Genomic DNA, 26,942 nt, shown 5'->3' with positions numbered 1-26,942 from the left:
AGACTTGTGGCTTGTTTATATCTAAAATTTACCCTTTTGTGGGAGCTACCCCAGATGGTATTTTTCACTGCGATTGCTGTGGTCATTCTTGTATTGAGTATAAATGTCCATACTCACTTGCAGACATGAAATTTGATGAGCATTGGAACAATACAACTTATCTAGAATTAGTGAATGGGAATATCATGCTCAAGAGAACCCACAGTTATTATTACCAGATACAAGGACAAATGGCCCTAACAGGATGTCCTAAAACCTTTTTTGTTGTTTGGACTCCACTTAGTGGTGCTCATATTGAAATTATTGAGTTTGATTTAAAACTGTGGCAAGATATCATACCAAATCTAACAATTTTTTTCAAGACTTATGTTGCTAGGGTGTTGCTAGGTACTAGGCCTATTTATTATTGTGCTGTCTGTGAAAAACCCTGTCTTGAGCCAGATGAAATTGAATGTGATGATGAAAACAGTGTTCAGTGTGAATGTTGTATGCTATGGTTTCACTGGGCCTGCTCAAATTTTGAACAAGAATCAACATTCATTTGCAGATTTTGCAATGAACAAGCAATAGATAATGATTAAAATTATAGAGTGGAAGCAATATGACCTCAACAAACTACTAAATAGTACAAAATAGTGCGGATGAAACCAAAACATTATAGTATTTAGTATTACTAAAGTTTCAAAGTTATTGTTTGAACATTGTTGTAGCTATATACAAACATGTTTGTGTAATTCCATAAAGGAATTGTATTCTAGAAGATGTGTAAATAAACTTGACTACCATAGCTTATAACCTGTGAGAAAATTGAATGGGAACATTTTGGACTGGTACAAAATGCAAACATAATTGATGAAATGAAATCTATGTACTCAAAGGCTTTTTCATATTACATATTGCTGCACAAATGATGATTATGTCATCCAAATGGGAAAGAATGCTAATGGGAATTTCTTGCTTTAACATAGCAAAGTCTTTAATTCGCTTGATAGCCTGCTCGACATAAATCCGTACATTAGCAATAAGTGATGTGTTCCTAACATCAGCACCTGACATCTGGAGATTGGAATGCTTGGAGGGTGGAATTGTTAGAGAACATTGGTAGTATGCTAACAGGTCATGAATCTTGAATCCCCTGTCTGCCATAACTTGGTCATGTGGCTGAAGATAGTTTAAGAAACCACTGTTTTCTACAATAAAAACATCAGATGACCTCCCACTGAAGGTCTCAGAGACAAATGATATGTGGCCATTTGGTGTTATCCCTATCAAAAACTTTAACGTGTAGTGTTGTTTGTAATTTGACCAACACATTGCCGCATTCTCTAAGCTTGATGGGGTTTCAGAGAATAGTTCTGTGCAGTCAATGATGACTCTACACTTTCTGTAATATCGTCGAAACATATCAGGCATATTTCTTTGAATTAAATACCTATCTGGCCAGGAAATCATCCACTTTAATTCTTTAGACATCAGCTTAACCCAAGTGGTAAAGACAGAGCTGACAGTCGCCTCGGAAACTTTGAACCTTAAAGCCAGATCAAATACAAAGAGTCCTAGCTTGATTCGCATCATGGTTAGCAAAAACTCTTGCTCCAAGGTTAGAGCTCTCTGTACATTATTTGACCTGGGCTTGGTGGTGTCCTTCAAAGCACTTTCTTTGTCTCCTTTCCAGTAGTGCATACACATGGCTTTTTCAAAGAGTGTATTAAACATCAATTGAAATGTTTCTACGTTAGGGAATCCAGTGAAACGCTGGACATCTTGCTCTGTTGTTAAATCAGCAAACTTCATACTTCCGTATGTTAGCGGATTTATTATCAAGCATTGAGTTCCTTCTTCTTTGAAGCTTGAGTTATTGGATGCCTCAGCAGTAGAGACAACTTCGTGTCTTGCCACAAGCTTTCTTTTCTTGGGTGAAGGTTTGTTAGAGTCACTTGGCACCATATACAAAGTTGGAGTTGGTGAGGAGTACGTTGGCTTTCCATATTGAAAGTGATTCGAACAAACAGTCTTGTAGTTGCCGGGTTCGAATCCAACAAGTCCTTTGGATATGCTGGCAATCCATTGGGCTCTTTTCTTTGGATCCTTCGGAATAAAATGCCAGCGAAGATTTTCGACATGTGACCGTTTCACTATCTTTTTTGGATATCTTGAGTCGTTGTTACAACCTCCAACACAACATCGGTAGTTAACCATTATATATCTTATTTTTTGACGCATTAAAATCGAAAATACAGAGCTCAAAATGTAGCTGTGACTTTTATCTTGAACTGTCAATACTAAAAATTGCGACCAGTTCTGAAACAAAGCCGATATTCATTAAGTATTCAGATCAAGCAAAAGAGTGTAGCCGAGCGTGTCCGCCATTTTGGATTTGCTTGCCCTAATTACCCAGCATGCACTCAAGAGCGTGAACCGGTCTATCATCAGTAGCGAAGAGTCCAGGGATTTATCAGCAGGAAACTCGTCATTTATTATTATTATTACAACGATTTGTCTTTGCGATGGTTAACAATTGACAATGAAATTTTAATAGCGTTTTCTACTTCTCCCTTAATTAATTATAAATATTTCGCGCCATGTACGCTGCAAATACGTTTCTTCCTTTTCATGTCTCACAAATCAAAAACAAATTAAGAAAAACGTATCTCTTCATAATTAATTCACCTATTGAAAAAAATCGCAGTTAATCTCGTTATACTTTTTGATATCTGATTAATCAAAAACGAAAAATATCTCGTTTCAGATTTCTTCTTATAGTGTTCACATTTCACTCTTAATGGAAGTGAATCATACCTAAGTTGCCAGAACGGTTTACAAAGTATTCGATTCTCACAAGCATCAACTTAAGCTATAGCTCCTTTCAAATTACCCGCGTTTTTGAATAAAGCAACTCTTTCACTCGATCACTTGCAGTTCACGCTCAATTGCAAAATCGTTCGTAAAGCGTTTACAAAACGGTTGGAAAACGGGTCACGTCTTCACCGCGGCAATCAGGAAAAGTTCTACGACCGCTTTGGGAGCCAGTTCTGCGAAAACGCATGTTCCTTAAAATGTCTCCAACAGCACGCCGAAAGTGTCTCATCTTTAAACAGTAGATTACCGGATTCAACGACGAATTAAGAAACACCAGGGTCCACGAACAAAGAAGAAAACCTTTTATCACTGTACTTCGTTCTAAAATAGATGTTCCAATCAAACTTCCTCCTCTTGGTAAATAGCACACCATAAACACTACATAGACGTAGAATAAACTGACCGCTGATTTTGAAAGACTTGTTAAGTTACCCATGTCACTGTTCTGTGGTGCATGCTGCGACTGAAGGGCTATAATCTGAGTTTTATGGCGTCGTAAAACCAAAAAAATCTTACAGTAGACCAGGGTAGTAAATATGAGGCAGGCAGTTCCAACAGAGAATACGATAAGAGAACTTTCCTTCGGGAACCATGCTGGTGTTATAGACAGAGAAGCACTGAAAACCCAAATGGCGATCACCACAACAACAACGCGCGTGTGAGTTACGATTTCTTTGTATCTGAGGTGGAACTGAATCGCCAGGATTCTGTCCATGCTTATAAGAACAACACCGAAAAACGACGCCAATGCAAACAGAGACATGAGCATGAAAAATATCTTGTAGGCCACACAGCTAGGCGTGCTATGGTGCAACCACTTCACTAGAAGAGAAATGTAAAACGGATGGACCACTAAACCGACTCCAATATCAGAAAAAGCAAGACTCAAGAGCAAGATTTTTAACGTCTTTGGAAACGACCAGGTTTTCCGTAATGCGTGAATCGTGAGCAGGTTTAGCGCTACCGCTGTATGACAAAGAAGAACATTGAGCACCAAATTAACCACGAACGTCGAGCGAAGATCGGCAAATTCGGCAAGTGCCGGGACGTATTGTAGGACCGCTTCGCAAGACGAGATCTTCATCTTATCGCTGCCTCTTGCAATTATTTGGTTAACTTCCTGCCTTTAACAAAAATTAGTTGAATGACTTCACTCGAAGGTGGATAATCCAGTTTTTAAATTTGCATAACTGGGGTGATGTCAAGAAAACAAATCAGTCATACGGGTGAGTTCTGACAAAACTTCCTCACACGACGTGTATGTGTCGACAATGCTCGCAGAATACAGTATTAATGTTTCGTGATCTTTTACAATTGCCTCACCGCCCGCCAACTAAGATCTGTAAGACTACCAAACTCATAATTAATATCAAACCGCCCCATAAAATTCAGAATTTCTTCGCGTGGATAATAAACGTTGTCATTGTAACTGCGTGGTTTCAATTTGTTTAAACGAAAAGTCGCTGCTCCTGATTTAAATATCTCTTAAAAAATAAATCTAGCTTTTAGGGAGGACCTTAATAATTCTGTGCACAAAAAAGACAGTTTTGCATACGAAAAAAGCAATTTATCCTCAAAATAATTAAAGACCGAATCGGCTAAACCTTCTTTTTAACCTTGGGACACCTGCAGCTAAACAAAGCCAAAACCTACGTATTATTTACTTTATTTTTGCTCAGAATTGAGTTTCTCCTACTTTTTCTTCGAGGAAAAAAAAATCAAAAGATTGAAAAGTAGCTTATGTAACAAATGTTCCTCATATGTTCAATTTCTAGCAAAGTATCAATGGTGTAAAATAAAGATTGCTCCCTGTAGGTGATATCATGCAGTTAACAGTAAACCCTTAGCATATTTTCAATATTAACTAGGGTTAAAAGTTACCTTTGTTAACTTAAAATCATTGCTAATGCCCTGAGACCGTTTGCAAATTGAAAAACTTGAAAATTCGAATTGAAAATTGCGCCACCTGGTGAAATCATTCTTGCCACCGTAAAACCCATAGGCATGTTGGTGCTCCAGTATCTGTAAATGTAAACATCTTCAGTCTGTTCTTTCTATACTTCTGCACGTAACATTAAATCAACATCTTTAAAGTCAAACGTAATATTTCCTCACATTCACTTGCAACAATTAAATCCGCACAAATACAGAAATGTCAAAAAGATCTCAAATCGAACATTACTTAAGATTCTTAGGAAAGATTTGCGTTGTTGAGCATTCATAACGCTTGCAAACCCCGCAAGTTCTGGACATGACAACTGAAATTCATCCACCCGAGTCGATGTTTATTTCTCTATGCCAGAACTTTGTACCGGAAGTCAAATTAATCACTGTTGGAGTTTACCGCGAGCAAGTCAATCGAATGAAATCGAACCAAGATTGAGGAATCTACGATTTAAAAGGAAAAAGAGACAACTACCAGGAGGAAATCCTTATGGAGTTCAGCCGGGAAAAAAACCGAAAGTCGAAGCCTGCGCAATCGATAATATCATTCACTGTTCCTCGAGGCATATCACAAATTTTACTGAAATGGGAGTTTGAGTTTTCCGTGCAAGAAACCCACAGGAAAGAAGAAAAGAAGCTGAACCTCAATCTTAGAATGTATACAGACAAAAAGGTTTTATCGCTTCGTCTAAAAAGGTGAGAACGCATCAATGAGAAAGTGTAAAGGGTGACATTAATTACGACCCACACTTCTCAGTGACGTCATAATATTAAATGGCGTCGTGCGATCGTCAGGATAAGGGTAATCCTAGAATGGACTGTTGCCTGTGACCAACAGTACCATTTCAGGTCGATGTCCGTTTACCTTATAACGTTGTTATGGAAAAAAAGCAAAAATAAACAACAAAAAAGGACATAAAGACAAAAAGGAATGACTTAACATATAAAACTTTCCCCTGGTTATAAGCTCGCCAGCCAAACAACTTTCACACAGAATCTCCAGTGAAATAATTATTCTCTCAAACGTCTTGAGAGTATCGGATGTTTTTAAGAAATTTCAAGCGACTCCAAAAATTAAAATTGATCCCGCGCATGAAAAAAAATTGAATTTAGTCGAGATAAGTTCGTAATTCTTGGAAAATGCCGGCGATAGAAACACCAAAAGCGACAAAGGACAGTAAAATACGAAAATAAAATAAAAAAACCAAATGACTTCCGTAAGTTGATTGTGCTACAAACACAGTTGGCTTTCTTTTCCATCTCTCGAAGTAAACTAGACATTCTTAATCCTTAAGCGAAATCTCTTATAATAAAATAAATCCTTCACTGACCAAGCTTGTTCAATTAAGATGGCTGAATATTAGCCTCGTTCCTTTTTTTTCATTTTTATCGACCTCGATTTCGTCGCGGCCATAAAAAATGCGAAAAAAAAAAAAAAAAACAAACAAACAAACAAAAAAAATCTGCCAATTTCCAGCCATCTGTACCGAACTAGCTTGGTCAATGATTCAAATATGTTAATAATACCGGTCACATTGACTCACCTAGAGGACTTTCTGGATACGTATAAGCGTAAAGAACGAGTATTTTGTTTAAAACAATTTCTTCTCCTTTAAGTTTCTGTTAGGAGAATAAAAAAGAAAGTTTATAGCAAAAAAGGGCAAAATTGCAATCATTGACAAACACTCAGGGTAAACATGCCAAAGGAACCAGGACACATTGACTGAGGTTTTAAATCCCAGTGCCCGATATGAGCGACGAATAATGGAACAACTGCGTACCTACCCCTCCCCTAACCTACCATCGGTCAACTGACAACAAGTTAGGTTCAGTGTAGGGATAGGGGAGGGGTGGGTGCGCAGTTGTTCAGATACTGACATTAATCCAAAGTAGTATAGTATATAAAAAAGTTTAGTCGCCCCCAACAGATCCTCATTTTGCACAAGGCGGACCCTCTCTAAAACAACCAAAATTATGCCATTACTAGGGATGGGCCGATACCGATACCAAATATTCAATCCAGCGATACCGAGGTGGGATCGAAAAATATCAATACTAGCGAAGTGCATCGATTCTTTCGATACTGCACGTGACCTACCCGTGCTTTAAATCTCCCGCGACTAACCGCTGACAAGCAGCCGAAAAGACTCCGGGCTCGAGATCGTGCATGTGTACAGTTGTGTGCTATGTAAGATTGCCGCAGCGTACCGGTCAAAGTGGCGGTTTCTTCCATACCCTAGCACAACATTTCACTGTAAAATAGAACCCGATTTCAATAACTGTAAATGTAAAGTCACTCAGTACTACGGCAACAAAATCACGACTCACAACAATCCAGGCATTGCAAGGACATATCTGGAGTAACAAAAAATGAGTCACAAACTATGCCTGCTGACCAAAGAAAAACCTCGAGCGAGAAGAGCACTGAGAAAGGTAAAATAGTTCTAAACTGAGCATGGCACCCTGTATGGTCCTGTATGCCTGGGAGTCTCTGATGTATCGTGTACTGAAGCGCAGGATCCATAATAAGTCAGGCACCCTTGGTTGGTTATTATCAGTGACCAGTGAGTGCAGTGACTGATAGCCTTTCAGTGTACGCCATATGATCCCGAATGCAAGTGAAAGTTGCAAATTGCTTAATATTATAAGTAAGTAGAAAGATTGTACCATTGTGGTATTCTTCATTTCCTAGGGAAAATTAAAAATGAGTCCCAATAAATTAAGATTTTTGACATTTTTGACTGTCTTGTTGATGCTACTATGGAGAACTGAACAGAAAACCGTGCGAGAGTGTCTCGTTTAGTCACTCAGATCATGTGACTTACTATTCATTTCCACGACGTCCCAGTATCGGTATCGATATCGAAGAAAAAGTAAATATCGTACTCGGTATCGTATCGATTCGAAAAAGTCGTATCGGCCCATCCTTAGCCATTACAAATGACCACACCCCACTTACAGAAGCCTATCAAGTAACAAAACGCTCTTTAAATAAAAGAGAACTTTTGGTTTTTGCAAGTTAAAGGTAGTTTATCGTCGGACGTTGCTAGAACTCCACCCTTGGATTCTATACGGATCCACTTAAATATTTCAAATAAGGATAAAAGAACCTTATTATCTAAGAAAACAAGGAGAAAGTTGTCAAGAGATTACTTCATTGACCACTTTCATAAATGGCTGCCGCATTAATATTCTTTTGTTTAAATTTAAATTAGCCTTTCTGGCCTCGTTCTCCAGTTCAAAATTCAAAAGAATACATTATCTCAAGCGAGGCTAGTGAGGCTAATTTGAATTTAAACAAAATATCAATCCGGCAGCCATTTATGAAAGTGGTGTATATTCTAGACTTCTCAGAGTCACGACACTGCCTCCTTTATCTAAAGAAATTTATTAAAATTTATCACCCTTAACAACCTATTCTAAAGAACAGGCTAAATTTTCCCCTCTCTTTGGTCGAGCTGACGCAAGCGCGAGTGAGCGCCATGAGTTAGTCGTGCAAGGGAGACAAAGAGAGAAAAAATTGGCGCCCTCGCGAAAGCATAAAGATGTTTCTCGCCGGCAATTTGGCGGCTCTTCCTCGCGTGTAACTAACCCTTCACGCGCGCCTCGCGCCAGTTTTTCCTCGCCTGAATTATGCAGACAAGTGACGCCTGATTGGCCAATTACATTAATTTTGTAACCTGGTCAAAGTTGTCTGGTTCATAGGGAAAACAAATGTGAGACATCATAATCGTTTCCATGGCGACAACTGACAGCTTATCAAAACATGAATCTGTGAATAGATCGTAGACCTGCAAGGAAAAGAATTAAAAGAGAAGAGACATCAGCAATGAGGTACTTTCAGCTTCTAAACATTGTCTAAATCTCCTCTTCACAAGTCATCCGATGTTCCTTAAACACGAAGGCGCGCTATAAAAGGAGCCTTAGGTCCCACTGGACCATTTGTAAATCAACTGTCGTGTGATGTAGAACTCTTAGAGTCAAGTCAGCTTGAGCTACAGCTACTCCAAAGCAGTGAACAGCGGGCGCATTCCTCAAAATTGTTTTATGTCATAGTCACAATACAAGAATTTTGAGATTTGTATTTCCTTTCTCCAATGGAAACTGTCTTTATTTGTGGCGGTAAATTTGAGATCGAAGTAGGTGGTTCGCACGTTACCTCATGCCACCATGCTGGTGGAAGTAAACAATAGATATCTCATTAGCTCCTTTTGTTCGTCTACCAGCAATTAAATTTGACCCGCACACGTCAACGTTGAGTGACTAATGAGCCCAGGTCTTCCCAGGGAAGACTTCCTTATATAGTCTTCTCAGGGAGGACTTCCTTATATAGCGCGCCTTCGTGTTTAACTTGTACCTCTTTGCAACGTTGGAAAAAGCCACAGAGCCTACTTTCTAATTGTACTATGATATGGGTAGGTATAGTTAACATTACCTTCGTACTTAGTTATATAAAATGACGAGCTCTTGACACTTTGCCCTGACTTGCAGTCTTTTAAGCCAAAAAGTCACCGTGAACAGATAAGAGCCCATAACTTTTTTGCCCCATACCCTCTCGCCTCTAACTTCGCTAAATGGACACTTTATTTTTCTTTTCTTTTTTTCCCAAGATCCATTTGCCTCAGCGATTCAGATTTATTAGAAGTCAATCGAAAACCCACTCTGCTTAAAACAAAACAAGTGGTAGCTAACTTTTTTGTGAGTCACTGGTAACCTTACTGAAAAGTGGCTACGTGGGCCATGCTCGGTGGACAACAAACCCACCTGATGTAACCACCTCTTCAGCCCTCGTTTAATTTCTTCTACAACCGTCAGTGCCGCCCGACCACAGCTTTCTGGATCCTAGAGACGGAAAAAAGGTTGAGCTTCTAAAGATTATTCATTGCGTAGATCCGTCTACAACAACCAACATATATCATAATTCTTTCATTTCCCAGGACCAAAAACGGACAGAAATGTGAAAGCAAAGTCTGCATAAGAGGCTGACTCATTTTAACCACAGGAGCTTATCATGAAGCGAACTGGAGCATTGGTACTCCTGTTACATGAGATGCCAGTCCAGCACTACATAAGGGACCTTACGCTATCATGACGCTATACATACATACATACATACATACATCCGTTAGTTGACCACTCCCCATGGGGGCTTTTCAGGGCCAATTCCCACCCATCCCACCCCAAGGGAGGACATCCACAACACAGTATTCTCGTGCGTGGGAAATTAACGTCTCCTACCCCTAACCCTGCAGGAGACGGGGCCTACGGTTTATTCTTCCTTACCCGAGAAGACTAGAATATCTATCCATTTCTTGATTATAGAAAGGTAGCAAATTCTCCTCACTTACTTTAAGACCATGAGTATCGGTCCGGCCGGGGCTCGAACCCTCGACCTCCCGCGCAAAACAATCCGGCGCTCTAACCAATTGAGCTGACCGGGAGGCGGTTAGCTCAATTGGTTAGAGACTTGTATTGTCTTAAGAGTTTTGCGTCATTACGGGGCATCACACCTTTAATTCAGAGTAACAAGCGAAGGTGTCGTTGGTTTCCAAGAAGATATGTAAATAATTTGCTGTTGGGATTTGCGTTCTCAGAATACACAAAATTTGACGATTTTAGGTTAATGATAAGGAGATGACAACTAACAGAGTTTTTTTCCCCCTGCTCATTAGTCCTTTGTTTCACGCGTTCTCATTGCCGTCGCCTTACTGGTTTACGCAAAGTCCCTGTTTGGGTGTCACGACAGTTCTCTAGCTCTAAAAACGCCTTGTCTACAATACCTTCTGTTAAGGATTATTTTCTGTTCTTTCGTTTTCTAAGAGAATTATTTAAAAAAAAAAGAAAAAAAGAAAACGAGCGAACCGGAAGTTAGTTTTGCCGGAAGTTATGTTACTGAGTTATGTTATTGATTGACAGTTTAAAAATAAAAAGACCCGGATTTAATGGAGGTGTGCTGACGCCATAAACAGAAAACAAAAAATCTTGCGTGGTTTTTCTTCGTTGTTTCTTTTACGGAATTTTCAACAAGTTTGGGAGTTTGGATAGGGAAAATTTAGAAACCTAAGGATAAACACCTTCCAATTCGGCGGAGGCTGCTCCAAGAAATGCATCAAGCGACCAGCATGCAGAACGGAATATCTGAGGGCAATACAGCTGCCGTAACACAACAGGGTGTGATCACGTGACAGGAAATTGTCCCAGAGGATTTCTAATGGTTTCATGTCAAACCACCGAACCACTTCTGTAGCCAGCGGAAGAACCTTAAAATCATGACAACAACAACAACAATTTAGGAAAGGTAAAATGGTCATAAACGGAGCAGTAAATATCCTTTAAAGAAGGCCGTTACTAACGTGTTAGTGATTTTAAGTTGAGTTTGGAAAAAAATCCAAGATTGTATTGCTTTTTTGGATTCAATATCACGTGATTGCGTTACTCTCACAACTAATCAGATGCAAAACCAAAACCTTTCGCGACTTCGTCATTCTCGTTCTCCTGCGTGCTGTACTCGTGTATCACTGACACGGTCATTTTTTCCCTTTTATGACCAGTGGTCGTTTCATTGTTTGGGTTTTACCACGCTCCATCAAAAATCTCTCTGTATCACGAATGGGAATTCCTCGACAGCTTTTTATAACCTTTATTAGGAGGAGCTCTATGGGACTTGAACGTGAGAGGCGTTACGCCTTAATGGGTTGAATCAAAGTTGTTCGAACGGTTTTTTCTTCGTCAAAGTAAATTTAGTTAATACCTGTTGCCCCATTCGACGCAGTTCCCACCTGGTATCTGCTAAACATTCAACGGTCTGAAGAAATACCTAGTGAGTAAGAAACAAAACTATTTCATACATATGATGCACGATCCTCGCAGTACATAGCGCTACTTAAGCAATAGCGAAAATCAGACCTGAAAAAAATCAGGCCTGTACGGGATTCGAACCACTGACCTCTGCGATACTAGTGTAGCGCTCTACCAATTGAGCTAACAAGCCAACTGGGAGCAGGCCGTTAAGTTCATTCGTAATAAACCTATTGCTTAAATAGCGCTATCTACTGCGAGGATCGTGCATCATACGTATCTACAACCGCAGTTCAAAATATATGAACTTCCATATATTCATTGTATCTGATTTATCATCACGGGTTTACTACGAATGAACTTAACGGCCTGCTCTCAGTTGGCTTGTTAGCTCAATTGGTAGAGCGCTGCACTAGTATCGCAGAGGTCAGTGGTTCGAATCCCGTACAGGCCTGATTTTTTTCAGGTCTGATTTTCGCTATTGCTTAAATAGCGCTATCTACTGCGAGGATCGTGCATCATGTGTATCTAATACCGCAGTACAAAATATATGAACTTCATATATTTCATTGTATCTCAAAACTATTTCAGCATTATAAAATTAAAAAATATTCCAAAACCATCATCACTGCAATGTTGACAATTTCGAACTCTGATCAGCATGCTTCGAAAACGATTTGAAGGATAGGAAAAATAAAAATATTATTCCATGAAAAGTGCAGGAGAGTTATGATAATTTTAAAAGCAATCTTACTTGCGATAAGACAGAAGAAAGCGGCCCCAGTTGAAGAGCGTTCGTCCATGGAGGAACTTCGTCCCTTAAATTTCAAATTTCATATAGAGAATCAACATCAAAAATTCGATCAGAATCAATATTCCACTCATGTTACAAAGTGTACAGAGTAATAGACAATCGAGACTTACGAGACCAACGTTGATAAATTGAGAGACACCTTGTTGGATGAGTCTTCCCCTAAAATGCAAAACCCAAACACGTAAGGTCATGTATGGTGGAAACGATCCAAAAGCTGAGCGATTGAAAAATGGCCAGATCTTTCCACGCCTTGGCTGTTTTTCGCTTTATCGATCTTCCTCCCTGAACGACCGCCTGCAGCTGGCACAGGCCGGCAGTCATAGGAGAAAACACGCCGGGACAAAAGCTCGTTCTTCACATGTTGTAGTTCTCTTAAGCGTGCCTCTCCATCTCAATACCAGAATATTCTTTAAGGATGGGGTATAGTTTCGTGTCCACTCCTTATCAGTGCAAATTTTAAAGTAATATGCCATCCTCGAGATGGCACTTGAGATGACAGCATCGTAGACAGTATCAACTCATCTTAAAATTCTAATCAATAATAAGGCACGGCAATCATCTTTATAACTTATGGTGTCAATTCTAGTTCTTCAGATGTCTAATCCCGAGTTAACGCTAGACCTTTAGCAACACAAACCGGATCGAGAACTGCTCCATCCAAAAGGAGATTTTAAGCACCGGAACATCGTTTCGACAGATAGGTCCTAGGAAAATGAAATCGATATATCAAAAAAAAAAAAAAAAGAAAAAAAAAAAATGTACAAGATATTCTGCCGAGAATACGCAAACCGTTTCATGAGTTAAAAATTTTGTTGAATGCAAAGGCGATCTAGTCAAGATCTGACTGGAAACCTGTCACCTCAGAAAGTCTAAGTTGCAAATACACCTGCATATCGAGAAATACTCAACATAAGATGCCTACTCTTTCATACCTCAGAGGAGGGTTGTTCGGCATCTAAAGCTTTGGTCTGATTGAGTAATGAATTACCCTAAAAAAAAAAAAAAAGAAAACAACAGAAAAAAAGAAAAAAAAAAAGAACCAACAAAAACCAAGTTAGTGCGCGCATTGCCTAACAAAGTGTAGCCCTAAAACATATGACAACCTTTTCTAACTCTCATCGCTAACCGGAAAGGATCTATCGCTGAAGAGCTCACTCTGTAAAGCGATTTTGAAAATCGGCAAAGAATGAAACACTCACTTCAAAATTCACGGATGAATGTAAGTATCTAGGCAACTGCGTACCTACCCCTCCCCTCCCCTTCCCCAACAACAGTCAACTGATAGTAAGTTGACACGACTAACAAGTTTAGGGTTAATGTTGGGTTAATGTTAGGCTAATGTTGGGAGGGGTTAGAGCGTAGTAGTTCAGATATTGACTTAGATCCAGATTCACTCACCAGAGCAAATGTGCTTGTTTTTGGAAGTCTGAAGGGTCTCTTAGGGAAAACGTGAGGCGTTGCCACTGAGTACTGCCTGATGAGTTGTTTTGTGTGAGTATCAGCTTCGACAGCAACAGAAGCTGCTCTCCTGTCAAGTTTAAAGATGTCATAAACAACTCAAGCGTTATTAAACGTTTTCACGATTGGTTGTAGGAAAAATAAAGCTAAAGTAGTCGTAATGGCCACACGGAAAAAGGTTAAATGAAAATGACCTTTTGAGAACTCACAGTTAATACAACGGTTGGCATCAAGACAGGGAAATCGCGATTGACGGAGAGGATTGGTTGAGAAGATTACGTGAGACCTCTCGACCAATCGTTAAGCGAGATTCTTCTAGCCTTTCCCCTACATCCTCCCCACCGTCCACTCGAACTCTAAATCAAACATGGCTGCTTGAATAAACGAACGCGAACTTTTAAACATTAATTCGCCCTAATAAGACGCCAGCACTGCAGCCTAAGCGAGCCCGAACTCCTTGCTCTGGAGAGGCTGGAATAGTTCATGTTCGGGAAGATCGCACGGTAAATGGGGGGAATTTTTAGGAAATACATTTTCACAGTTATCTCTCGAAATACATGGCTTGAGAGAACTTAACTGCTAATAAAATGAAATGGTGATCTTTAAATATATTTAACACTTGGTTCATGCTTTAGCGTGCACTATCGAGTTATGGAGCACGCGGGAAGTTTGGAGGGCACGAAAGAAGCGTAAGAGTTGCCCGAGGCGATAGCCGAGGGCAACTCTAGCTTCTTGAGTGCTCTCCAAACTTCCCGCGCGCTCCATAACTCGATAGTGCACAGCTGAAAGCATGAACCAATTGTTTTAGAACATAGCCGGTGGAATTGTGCATGAAATCCGACGCAAAAAACGGACAACAATATCAGTTGAAGCGAATCGTGACGGCGCTGATGCCGAGTCTCATTTTCCTTTGTTTTTCTCTTTTTCTGCCTCATTTAAGAACTCTAGCCCAAGGGAAAAGGTCGAAACATTGTCTTCGCTTTCGGACTAGTAGGACGAGTTTGTATCCATTATTGTCGCGAAATATATTATATTTCACCGCGCTAACAATGACCGCTCGCGCGAAAAAAAAAAAAATTTTTGGCGAAGTCGGGTTTGCTGACGCTATCAGCGTGCACTATCAGGATTTTGAGCACGCTTACGTATAATGAATTTGATTTCGCGATTCTGCCAGCTATGTTCTAACATCAATTATTTCTTAAAACCCTTAAAAAATTAAAGTATCTTAAATAAAGTAAATCAATGTTTCAGATTTATAAAAACACACTTTGGTTTTGCTTTTGTGGTGAGTTTGCTTTTTCTGGTGTCCGTGCCCTGAACTGATTCTGTTCTTTCGTGGATATTTTCCAAAGAGCTGCTCTCTCCTTCCTGCAAAGAGAACATGTTCATTTTCAATCTGTCAGTCGTTCGTTAATTGATATTTTCAAATTTCAAATGTTAACTCTTTAACTCTTATAATTAATTGACGTGAAATTCTCCTAACAATAAGACACAACTACGGGGAAAACTGGTTATGCTGATAGACAAACTTGGTGCTATCTTTATACAGTACCGGTATGGCGAACGAAGAGCATGCGTAGTAATAACTTGACTAATCTATGGGGTCAAATCATCACTAAGGAAAAGCTGATCTGAATAGTTTCATCAAAACTTCCACGACAACTCATCAGAAATCTTGTCACGTACCTTAATGGTTGTTGTGGAGTACAGCATACCAGATGACGCGGAGTTTATCACACCAAAGCTATTGCTCTTTACACATAACGGATGTGATTTGGGTGCGACGTCTGACTTTGATCTGCAACAAATCCACGGCAAGAAATATCACAAACTATAACTAACCCCGCCAAACAGCTTGCAACTTTGCAGCCAGTTTTACAACTAAGTAATGGTGCTTCTGTATGGTATGACGGTAGACTTGGACCGAAAAACTACCTGTACCACCAGTCCGGGCATCACACATCAACCACACAATGGAATCTCTTAGAAACAAACTGAGGGCAGGAAAGAAGGGGGTTTAGGATAAAATTACCAGCGTCAATTCCAAGCATAGTGGAAAAAAAAAATAAATAAAAAGATAAAAACGAGAGATAAAAAGAATATTCAGAGAGGACGGTTGGGAATGGGAGGTGGATTAGCAAGACGAATTTAGAAAGTGAAGTTGTTTCCACTTACCTGTTTCTAACAAACAAAGAATGATTATGGGAAGCTTTGTTTGACAAACTAGACACAAAGAAACGTGCAAGTAGTATTAAAGTGCAAGGTACATGTACACAGCTAAAAGTGCATTATCAAGGATAGATTATTCCAGTTAGGAATTGTTTGGGAAATACGTCATTTATAAAGTCATATTGTTGCACAGTATTGGTGTTATGGTCTAGTGGTTAAATAGAAATAACAAAAAAAAAAAAAGATGTCTGCTACATGTAATGCGCCAATCAGTTCGAAGCTTCAACATCCCCCACAGGCAATCCACAGGCATTTGCCTGTCGCCCATACCCGGAGGCGTGGGGAATTTAACCCTTACCTGGGTGGGGTGGGGCATCTGAACCGGAAGTGTCAAATCTTTCCAGAGTTAAATACACTTGTTTTAATGGAGGATTTTCAAGGTAAGGAGTCTGCTTTTGTGAGCGAATGGCTTGGAAAGATAATTTTCATATCGTAGAATGATGCTTACAAGCGCAAAACTCAACATAACAGCAACACCAAATTCAATTCGAGTCTTTGCTGAATTCCACAACATTCGTTGATCACAAAAAGAATAGTTCAATAGTGGGTGGGGCATTTTAAACGCAATTTTTTCCCGGGGAATTCGAACGAGCCAATCGTCAAACGTTAGAATACCCAAGGGGCTGCCCGGGAGGGGGGGGGTAGTGTTGAAACTTCGAATTGATTGACCTCAAAGCTAACAAAAGGATATTCAAAATGAACACTGGTTGATAAAGCAAGCTGTTCAACATTGTGTGGCCAAATTCAAAAGACACCTATATATTGAGTGTTCAGATGTTCATTCTCACGTGGCATACACCATTCTTCATTTATTTAAACTCAGGTAAATTCCTGGGCCATTTGACAGGACTTTCTTGGTTGCGGTATCCCAAAAAGGGCTGTTGTTGGTTTCCAAATACAAGTGTTACCAAATACACGTATCAAATACACCTGATGTAGTTGACGCCATACCTGTTGATAAGAGTTTCATCCACTGAAGATGACGATGCAGAAGCTTTAGATACAGGAAGGACATAAGTAGGAAACACATAATGGATGTGGTTTGTTATTAAGAACTTTATAATGAGCTCATAAGCCAACAATCTTCCTTCTCTCCATTCCCAGCTCTCAGACATTAAGAAATCCGCTGAAGGTGCTGCATCATCTTTACAAAAAAAAATAGTAGTTAGTTACTTTTTAAACAATAGTATGTACATGATTTATAACGAAGAGTTGAGTAAAAATAAATTTGCAAACTCTTTAAAAATGATGAAATGAAATAATGGGCTTGTAATATAGTACACGGTAATCAAATCCTTGCAGCTGGACCTTGCAGGAGACACCATGACTGTGACAACATCAGTTATTCTCATTTGTACCCTACTCAAGACTATTATTTCTAAATACTGTTAAATGAGATGCAGTTAACATTTAACAAATTCTCTACCTGCCAACAGTTTTGCAACTTGACGAATGCTTGTCCTTGTTGACTTGTTAGGTGGCACTGGTGACATCCCAGTCTGAGCAGAAGATGAGCCACTCTGGGCCTCAGGTCCTGAATAAGAAACCAAACAAGAAAGAGATTACACCAGGAAGCTTTAGCAATGCAACATCTTCTCCATCAAAGGCTCAAAATTGAGTAATTCTCTTTTCTAGGTCCTGTACTTAGACAATTTTCAGGTGGAGTGCAAATTGGTCCAAAATCATTGTATGATTTGAAATCATAAGTGTGATTTCAGACCAAAATTGAACAAAACAAAGTTCAATTACCACTTTATTATACCAATATAACAGCTGCAACTTTTTTAGAAATAAAAGAAAAGTTTTGAGGTCAGAAGAAGTGAATTGAAGTGTGGAGCAGATTAAGTGATATCTTAGTCAACATGACTGCAGGTTTTTTAAGGCTATAGTATCAATTTCCAACATAGACTTTGGCAGAGAGACTCACCAACATTGCTTGATGAATCCACTGAGACATAGCATAAATCAGGACTTGAAATTGGACTAGGGGTGCGCATAAACGGAACTTGGCTTTCAAATCCACAAGCAACTGCATCATCTTCAGGATTTAGGGTAGTACTTGATGCAGATGACTCAAACTGACCAGGAGCATGGCTTGATTTTAGGTTTGCCATTAACAAGTCTTTCTCTACCTTCCAGTCAGCTGCTAGTCCTTGAAGGACAAGCTTTAAGAACACAGGGTTATTGCTGTCTTTAGCAACTGTAGACAAGTAGGGGAAAGCATTCAGATTTTGTTACGACATGGATTACATTTCATTACACTTTTAGCTGTAAGTCTGTTGTTTTTTGGTTTAATTTGAAATAGTTCATTTGCCTTTACAAGGCTGTGCTCTAAGGAAAATTGAATGGAGCCCAGTGCTCTGAAATTGTGAAATTCTGGGTGCCCAGCATACGTTTTGTATGAAAAAACTAAAATTCCCAAGTTGCCCAAGAGCAAAAGTGAGGTGCCAGGGGCCTCTGGGCACTGCTAGTCCACAGCCTTGCTTTACTGTTGCATTTGAGTTTACCCTTTAACTCCAGTGATCTGGCTCCAGTTGTTCAAAGGGCGGATAACGCTATCCAATGGATAAATCGCTATCCAGCGGATAAGTGTTACCAAAACATACTGCGCTATCCACCGGATAGAGATTTATCCAGTGTATAACGTTATCCATCCTTCGAACAACCGGGGCCTGATTGTTAGTTCTTCCTTCTAATTGGTACACATTTAGTTACGAAACACACTTAGTTGGGAGACCTTGGTGTTAGTAAGATCAAGATAAGAACTTCTACCCTGGTAGGTTTGAGAATTCTCATTAACTGTTAGCTGTATAATGCATGGATGTAAATGAACATTGTTTGTGCCACATTTATGGCTACAGTGTATGATCCATTTTAAGTGATTTATAACCTTACCAAGATATTTAAAGGCAACACTTGTTGCTTGCCTCACAGTGGAAGCTGGATGCATCAGGTAAAGATTTAGTGTTGAGAAATATAGCGGCCATTTGGGTAACAGATAACCTGGAGGGATATGCTGTGGGTGAAGAGAATTGAAACTGTTAACTTCAAAATGATACCACATGGTAATAAAGAAGTGGAGTTTTATCCTTTGACATCCAACACTTACCTTGATCAAGAAGATACACACTCCTAACAAGCCTTCAGCTTCGTGGGCTTTGAGGAACTTAAAGTGTTGTCTAAACACTGCATGGTGGGGTAACTGGATCAAAACAAATTAATTCCACACCTTGGTAAAGCTAAACAAAAACTCTCAATACTCTAAATGAAACTTTTGGATACGGGCATCCTCCAAAACATGCAAAGGATACAAGCTTAAGGGGGTACCCATAAAAATCTAACCACAGGTCATATCTCTGATAGGATTTGTTCCATTTTCTTTAACAAGACTGAATTGACAAATTTTTGAGGTGGTAAAAGCAATGTAAACATTTGTGCTAGTGTATCACCTGACAATGCACTTATTTGATCTGGGAAGTTAATTGTATCAGGGCATGAAGTTTGTACAGTACATGGTAGTTGGTTTTCTAGGTTTCTACAACATTTAAATTCACTATGTTACTATGGATAATAAATCAAATTTACATGCTTCATGTACCTCAGTTATGTCCTCAGTGATATCCTCACTGCCTTCTTGTGTTCCATGGCACAATCTGTTGATTACTTCTTGGAATGATGATAGTGCAACCTACAAATAAAATTTACTGCAAAATATAGTTACTGTACTAGGTTTGCAAATTTTATTCCTCTTAGCTTCTTATACTTAATGTTTTCAAGTTTTAATTTTATGACTTTATACTACAAGGAAATCTAGGTACAGGTGTACATGTACTGCAAAAAGTGGTCCTCACCTCAAACTCACACCTTGACAATATTGCAGATATTGCTTTAGTTGAATGTTCCCTGATGTTAAGTTGTGGATGAACAAGCAGGGAGAACAGAACAGAGTGCACAGAGGACATGATGTATTCTGGCAGCGATGTCAAAGTTGTCAGCCCAAACTAAAACCAATAGTTAAATATTGATATTACAAACTCACTGACCAGTACAGCTGTACATGCATTTACATTTATTTTCAAGATACATGTAGAGTACGTTTCTGTTGTTGAAGATAGTTTCAGTATCTATCCAACAAATACATCACTATCCAGAAAATAAGTGTAGACAAAATGTACAGGGCTATCCCACCCAATACAGCTTTATGCAGTGGGCAGTAAGATCCACCCTTAGAACAAATGGGGACTGTACTCCAGAATTTAAGTCTTATTACCTTGATCAGGCACAACATGCATGGTGGGTGTTTAAGTAATTTACTAAAACTTTTTCCTTGTAAAGCAAGAAGGTTTCATTACTTGTTTAAGTATCCACAATGACTATCATATGATGCAAGATACTCATGTTAGCTATATACTTGCATTGAAATACAGAGAAATAAAATAGGCTCCTGATGTAAAGGATCAATAGTTTTTGCCCTTGGAGAGTGACATAAAAAATTATCATCAAATGAACCATCTGGCCCTGCTCCACAATCCCATACAAAACCATAGTGAAAGCTTACAAGTGTAGTGCCCGGCCAGTTGATGTAACCCAATTCAGAAAATGCCTTCCCACCCCATGGCACTTGTACAGCTTTGGTGCAAAAAGAAAAAAAATGTTCCCTGTTGTTGCAAAACATGAGAGACAACAGAAATGAGGCCATGAATCATGATCTTGAGCCAAATATTTCCCCTCCCGCCCTCCCAATCAGTCAATAAGTTCATAATACTGAGAGATAAACCAAAATATGGCGTGACATTTTTTCAACCAATATATTCCTCCCATCTCCTTGTGTGCACTTCTTTATACATGGATGAGGCTTCCTAGCTACTGTAAGTAACCTGGAAACAATTTGGTGACTTGAAGGTTGTGATGCAACCACCGACCTTTAGCATGTATCGAGGTCCCTCTGAATGTGTAGACTCCTTCTCAAGTGATACAACTCCACTCCATAGAAATTGGCACACCACGGCAGTCATGCCTGGAAATTGAACAAGGAGCAAATGCAATGCTGAAAAACACAATTACTACTAAAAAATTCACAGTGTAAAAAATTAATGTAATACAGTGTATATGATTTGTAAAGAAAAACCAATAAAATTCAAAACTCACACATCACTGCTCCCTCTTTGGCCTGCCAGGATGTTTCCTTTCCCAGACATATCTTAAATGGGAAAATTGGCAAATGCAGTAAGAATACTATGTGTATACTGAATTTAACATAAACCATTGTATTATCATGGACCATTTGGTTGCAAAGATGACAGCCAATGACAAAACTGACTGTCAGAATCAGTGAACCATCATCAACTATAATGGCTATTTCATCATGGCTTTAAATTTTATCAAAAAAAGGATAAAAAAAGGAACTGCATTCCATCTCTAGCCAGATTACCTATTTGAAATATTTATTCTGTAGAACTCAAAATCAGTTCTCTCTGCTGTCTACCAAATATTTATGGATCATGATAGGTACTTTCAACCGATAGAACAGTCAATACATTGGTCATGAGTCTGTCAATACTCAACCAACATGTCAGTTGACACTCATCGACACTCAGTCAACACTTGGTTGATGGCATGTTCTCTCCTCAGCAGAAACATTCCACAAGCGTAAGATCGTCAAGGGGCTAATGATCCAACAATTCGTCCCAGTTTGAACAAACAAGTCATTTCTTATGTCTCCAAACTTTTCCCATCGGGAATCACATAAGATATATAGGTATGTACGGACAGTCAACACTTTCAACCCTGATGATGGCAAACAGCCGAAAACGTTTAGTTTTAACATTTTAATAATTTTTCTTAATCTTTTTAGCCTTGTATATATAATATCTTTTATTAAGCGAACATTATGGATACTTGGTTGATTGTCGGTTGACACTCGGTTGATTGTCGGTTGACACTCGGTTGATAGCTTGTGACATTTTGTCAGTAGTCGGTCGATAGTTGGCCAATACTCAGTCCACACTTGGTTGGTAGTTGGCCAACTATCAACTGACTATTGACCAAGTGTCTACCAGCTATTGACTGAGTGTTGACCAAGTGTCAACTGACACACTGGTCAAGTATCAAACAACTCTCAATCGATATACCGGTCAAGAGTACCTACAGTAACATGATCCATATTTGTTATAATCTTAGCTCTCAGGATTTGGACAGACGTAACTCAGGCAGTGCTTGCTTTTACATGTAATGTTTCTTTTTCTTATTGTCACTCTTCATCAAGTGTAGAAGACTTCTAGTGTAGTTTCACTCTTTGGTGTAAAAGGTTTAAAGTTGTACATGTATACATACCACATGTGCATATACAGGGTTCGACATCTCCACTAGCCCGGTTGCCCGAGGCTAGTAAAAATTTGGTCAGGCTAGTAAAAAAAAACATGTTTAATAGCCCGCTGGCTAGTAGAAGAATTGAAAGAAATAATAATTAGTTTACTTGAAGTTCACAGTTGATTAAAAAAAAAACAATAAAGTTCAAATTTGAATGATAATACCAATAAAGAAGGCATAAGCCTTTCATCTACTGGTGTCTTTTTTTGTCTTGTGTGTCGATCGTAAATATTGCTAGATCCCAGGCTCTGAGCTTACCAATGTTGTGATGCTTTGCATAACACCTTGCACTTGAAGCATTTGTACTATTCTTTATTATTTTAAAAGACCTTGCCTATAAGTTTGGAGGAAGGTTTGTGTGTTTGGGGTTGAAGTAGACCTCGAGGGAAACTGATCCGGGCTACCAAGTTGTGTTTCGGGCCAGTAAATTTTAGAAATCACTAGCCCAGTGGCTAGTAAAGCAGGTAGCCAGGTGTCGAACCCTGATATATCATGTAGTAAGTAGAAAAAAACCTTAGTTTCACTCCAACACTGTAGCTACCTTCACTAAGCTTTGATAGAATTCTTCCACTTGTGGCATTGTAAAAAGTTCCAAAAGTTTTGAAAACTTTGCCACACAGGTGTTCCTGATTGCTGACCAGATATCAGTGATTCCGGCCAAAACAACATCCTTGACTAAAGGAAACACTTTGCTATCCACTCCATTAACTGAGCTTGCAAGCTTTAGCCAGTCCATGATATGTACAAATGTCTGATTCCTAACCACTGGCATGTTATGAGCTGAAAAGGACAGAAAAAAGTATATGTATCCCACTTTTGTCACCTTTACAAATCTGACATTTAGGAATACAACTGATATCTATCAGAATAGATGGCCTCACAGTCTACCTGCAACTCTTGAAGAAAATATCTCTTTTTTGGCTTACCTTTAGTAACTGTATATTTAAAACTTTTCAGGAGATTTCCTGTTAAGTTAACCTGGGCAAGATACCTGCAAAAGAAAATATGCATAGCTGACATCAGTTAACAAACTACTAAACAGCATTTTTTACCGGCTGAGAAAACAGAAAGGGCCCAGTTAACTTACTAGTATTTGTGTTGATATTTCTTAATATAACCAGATAATCTGTTTGCACAAGTCTGTTAGTCTAAGCTAAAGCTGTATAAACAATACCATCTAAAATCTACCTCTTCAACCAAAAGCACTTTGCACATTTGACTTGAGAAGAAATCTATTTTGGGAGTTGAGCCTTTACACCTTAACATGAGCATGCTTATTCTCCATAATGTTCTCTCTATATTTCCTAAGGTGCTGACAGGAGTATTTCTGTAACAATCAAGACTGAGGTTCTTTGTCATGTATGATACAGGGGTGATATTGTAAGGAGAAATTAGATGCTACTCACCCTTAAGGGCTAATGGGTTTAAGACAGGATTATGACTTACAGTTAATAGTTCCTCAGTTCCTAATGGCACATTACTGCGTAAGTGATATAAGAGGATCCTTCCAAAAGGAACTCTAAGTCTGGAATCGCTACCATTCTTCAATGGTAGGCTCTCTGGCTGGGTTGCATAAAGATACCAGCCAGCAAGTAACAAACTTTGCCTCTTTCAATGAAGGGTTTAAACAACCACACCACTAATAAAATTGTGTTAGATGTATATCAGCTGGAATAACTAGATACCCACTTTTGTCTATACTTTTCACCAAGACTCATTCTTCAGAGTTTGAGACAAAAACCCTGTCAAGGGTGTGATAAATGAAAAGGGAGTTCAAGACAGTACATGCAATAATTTCTTTCTCTAATTTGACCAGCTGGCTTTAATTCTGTCTCCCTTCCACAATTTTCATCACTCTGTTGAGCACACTGACTAGGAACCAGGATTCTAAATATAAAAATATCGCTAAGATTTCAACATAATTATGCCTTTTGCAGAAAAAAAGGATAAAGGGGATAGACAGTCAAATGGAAATTTTTATGACCCCTTAAGGCAATTTTTCAATTGAAATTTTAACAAAACAATATTTCACTCAAATAAGATTTGCATAAATTTGTTAAAAAGTGTCAGACCGTTATTAAGTGCACTTTTCTAGAAGACAAAGATCGATCTTGACTACGTAATCTCCAAATGGATCAATATTTGGACATACTTCTTAGATTATCATCCGGGATGGGTGCGTGAAAACCATACCAATTTGCACGAAATTAACGTTAAAACAGCGAAAATGTTTAACAAATTCGGAGAGATTTAGATTAAGTGCTACGGGTTTCACACAGACGATAGACATGCGATTTTGTAATTAGACCATGGGTAAGCTTACGCAAAGCGTAAACTGCTCGTCCAGATTTAATGATATATGTCTCTTCTTAGTACTCAACAAGATGATACGTTTCTAAATTTGGCAATCAGAACTGGATTTGATAACTAACCCATTTCCCTTTGAATCAATACTGGTAGTAACCTGAAGTTTGTCGGTTTGCTGATAGATTTGGCTCTATTTCTCCGACTTCCCTAAACGATAAATTTAAATCATGAACATACCACTTCAGAAATTCGTCGAGTAACTCATTGAGCTTCGCTTTAAACTTGGATTCATCCTGAATTCGAACAGACCCAGACGATCCCCTACGAACTAAATGCTCATCTGCTTCTGCATGTAAACCGTCTATGTTCGCGGTAAATTCTGACCAACCAAATCGTCGTTCGAAAAGGTAGAAAGTGAAGGAATCAAGGTCTTTTTGGGAATGTATACAAGTTTCAGGTGTTTTGGTTGGGAAAGGATTTACTCTGTCATCGAAACCTGTGCGAAGCCACTCTTTCTCGCAATCATCCTCATCTAAAGACGTTTTATCGTCTGTGGGAAGAAGCGTCCTCCTCAATTCTTTTAAAGCAACGATTTCTTCCTCAGCGCAAGAAGCGTTTTGCAGAGCGATGACCCTACGGCCAAAACAACACTCCGACGAAGAGCTTTCGTCGTCAACCATTATTAAATCTTCAGGCAGATTGAAGGCTTGGCTCTCATTATTAATCACCAAGAGTGATCTGCTGTAACCAGGTGTCCTTGTGTATGTGTCACAATTACCTCAACATAAAAGCGGAAAATCAATTTCGTCAAAACAACAAAATACCGCCATTTTTCGTATCCTCTGAAAATTTATTCTACCACGTGATCTTATCGTTGAACGACTTTTGACGGCTATTATTCGGCAACCTATCGTTTGTCCTCGTAAACTTCTCGGCTTGATTGAAGGTACAAGGGCCGCGAGCGAGCTAAGACCTGTCAATGTTAAAGACGAGGAAACTGCCAGAAAAATCTCTAGCGATGATTCAGAAAGGATCATGGTCAGAGATACATCATTTAAAATATGTTTTACTTCATAACAGAAATCTCTGGAGCAATCTAAAAAAACAAAATAATGCAATTTGGGCTCAGAGTTCCTTTCAATAAAATCTACTCACAGATATAGTCTGCGATCTACCAGCGTGAGACTAAGGATTTGAACTTTTGAAGATTGGTTCGTTCAAGTTCCTGTCTCTGTGCAAAAATTGCGTTCAAATCCTCCCTCTCAGGCGCAATTTCTTGTGGAACGATTCTCTGCGTGATTAACCTTAGTTTTTGGTGCTGCTATTAGTTTTTTCGCTTGTAAGCATTTTTGACATTCCACGATGAAAACATTTTCTTCCTAACCATTTGCTCACAGAAACAATCTTTAGTTTTAAAACTCCTCCATATTCCGCTGGTTCAAATTTTTCTCCCCACCCAGGCAAGGTTCAAAATTCTCACCCCCGGGACATGGAAGACGGCAAGAGTACCATTATAACCCCATACATTAATTAAATGCCTTATTTCAATCCTTCTCTCCAATAAGAAAATAAAAGCATGCAGCCAAATACTCTGCTATAAAAATGCGAAAAAAAAAAAAAAAAAAAAAAAAGGAGACGAAGACAACAAAAAGTACAGTTTCTAAAACAAATGAATAAAGGCTGATAGTTTCGAAAGAAACTGTTTGGGGCTGCGTCGGTGGGAGTAACGAAATAATTTGTATATATCAACAAAGTTGAAGTGGTAAATTGGCCACCGTAACGATTACAAAACCTCTCTAAATCGTTGTTTATTCAGCAGTCTAGGATACAAAAAATTACAAAATCGCCAAAAAACTTTCTTGTCATAGGGACTGTGTCTGTTTACACCTGTTCAGCAACGTTCCATGTACAAATTTACAACTTGACTCTTCTGTGTTCACTCTCGGCTCTCAGCGTTATCTCGGGGCGGTGCCTGTTTCTGCTGCATACAGCTGCGAGCAACAGACTCGAACAACCTGCAGGCAGGATATGTACAAAGTTATTGGAAAACCATTAAGCAACATAGGTCTCTCACCGATGGTACGAACTAGTCCATTCATCATAACAAACCATTCCGTTTACGATCAGAATTATCCCACAAGATCAGTAATGAGTTTTACATAAT

General features: G+C 39.0%; 3 protein-coding genes across 6 annotated transcripts in view; all 3 read right to left on the bottom strand.

The window, feature by feature from the left end:
* The window catches only part of LOC111341234 (uncharacterized), a 35,840-nt gene extending 10,193 nt beyond the window's left edge, over window positions 1-25,647 (bottom strand). Inside the window, exons 1-25 of one of the 4 annotated variants that reach the window (XM_022948187.2) lie at window positions 25,016-25,647; window positions 23,398-23,462; window positions 23,013-23,251; window positions 21,251-21,302; window positions 21,025-21,119; window positions 19,954-20,103; window positions 19,701-19,790; window positions 19,212-19,304; window positions 18,998-19,118; window positions 18,030-18,302; window positions 17,529-17,636; window positions 17,054-17,246; window positions 16,049-16,096; window positions 15,560-15,671; window positions 15,141-15,241; window positions 13,814-13,943; window positions 13,348-13,404; window positions 13,053-13,119; window positions 12,526-12,574; window positions 12,356-12,419; window positions 11,555-11,620; window positions 10,878-11,063; window positions 9,568-9,645; window positions 8,484-8,594; window positions 6,348-6,423 (exon numbers count right to left, since the gene is read on the bottom strand). In XM_022948187.2, coding sequence (XP_022803922.2) covers window positions 6,348-6,423; window positions 8,484-8,594; window positions 9,568-9,645; window positions 10,878-11,063; window positions 11,555-11,620; window positions 12,356-12,419; window positions 12,526-12,574; window positions 13,053-13,119; window positions 13,348-13,404; window positions 13,814-13,943; window positions 15,141-15,241; window positions 15,560-15,671; window positions 16,049-16,096; window positions 17,054-17,246; window positions 17,529-17,636; window positions 18,030-18,302; window positions 18,998-19,118; window positions 19,212-19,304; window positions 19,701-19,790; window positions 19,954-20,103; window positions 21,025-21,119; window positions 21,251-21,302; window positions 23,013-23,251; window positions 23,398-23,462; window positions 25,016-25,458 — 3,067 coding nt within the window. In that variant the 5' untranslated portion in view covers window positions 25,459-25,647. Of the gene's footprint in view, window positions 1-6,347; window positions 6,424-8,483; window positions 8,595-9,567; window positions 9,646-10,877; window positions 11,064-11,554; window positions 11,621-12,355; window positions 12,420-12,525; window positions 12,575-13,052; window positions 13,120-13,347; window positions 13,405-13,813; window positions 13,944-15,140; window positions 15,242-15,559; window positions 15,672-16,048; window positions 16,097-17,053; window positions 17,247-17,528; window positions 17,637-18,029; window positions 18,303-18,997; window positions 19,119-19,211; window positions 19,312-19,700; window positions 19,791-19,953; window positions 20,104-21,024; window positions 21,120-21,250; window positions 21,303-22,435; window positions 22,507-23,012; window positions 23,252-23,397; window positions 23,463-25,015 lie in introns of those variants that run through there. The other 3 variants (XM_088754387.1, XM_088754388.1, XM_088754390.1) reach the window with 3 other exon arrangements.
* On the bottom strand, window positions 2,434-5,999 carry LOC148735070 (adenosine receptor A3-like). The gene has a single exon (XM_088754396.1). The coding sequence runs from the start codon at window positions 3,941-3,943 to the stop codon at window positions 2,954-2,956; it is 990 nt and encodes a 329-aa protein (XP_088610522.1). The 5' UTR covers window positions 3,944-5,999; the 3' UTR covers window positions 2,434-2,953.
* Window positions 25,648-26,573: 926 nt separating the features above from the next.
* LOC111341230 (CCR4-NOT transcription complex subunit 1) overlaps window positions 26,574-26,942 on the bottom strand; it is a 33,734-nt gene continuing 33,365 nt past the window's right edge. The window contains exon 58 of the mRNA XM_022948183.2: window positions 26,574-26,793. Coding sequence (XP_022803918.2) covers window positions 26,715-26,793 — 79 coding nt within the window. The 3' untranslated portion in view covers window positions 26,574-26,714. The remainder of the gene's footprint in view (window positions 26,794-26,942) is intronic.

Source organism: Stylophora pistillata, chromosome 3 (genome assembly GCF_964205215.1).
Source record: "Stylophora pistillata chromosome 3, jaStyPist1.2, whole genome shotgun sequence".
Classification (NCBI taxonomy): Eukaryota; Metazoa; Cnidaria; class Anthozoa; order Scleractinia; family Pocilloporidae; genus Stylophora; species Stylophora pistillata.
The sequence above is the reverse complement of the archived record's forward strand: the minus strand, read 5'-3'. Positions and strand labels throughout refer to the sequence as shown.

What these genes read in the sequence shown, in the direction of transcription:
- LOC148735070 (XM_088754396.1), bottom strand. Translation starts at nt 3,943, where the DNA reads ATGAAGATCTCGTCTTGCGAAGCGGTCCTACAATACGTCCCGGCACTT.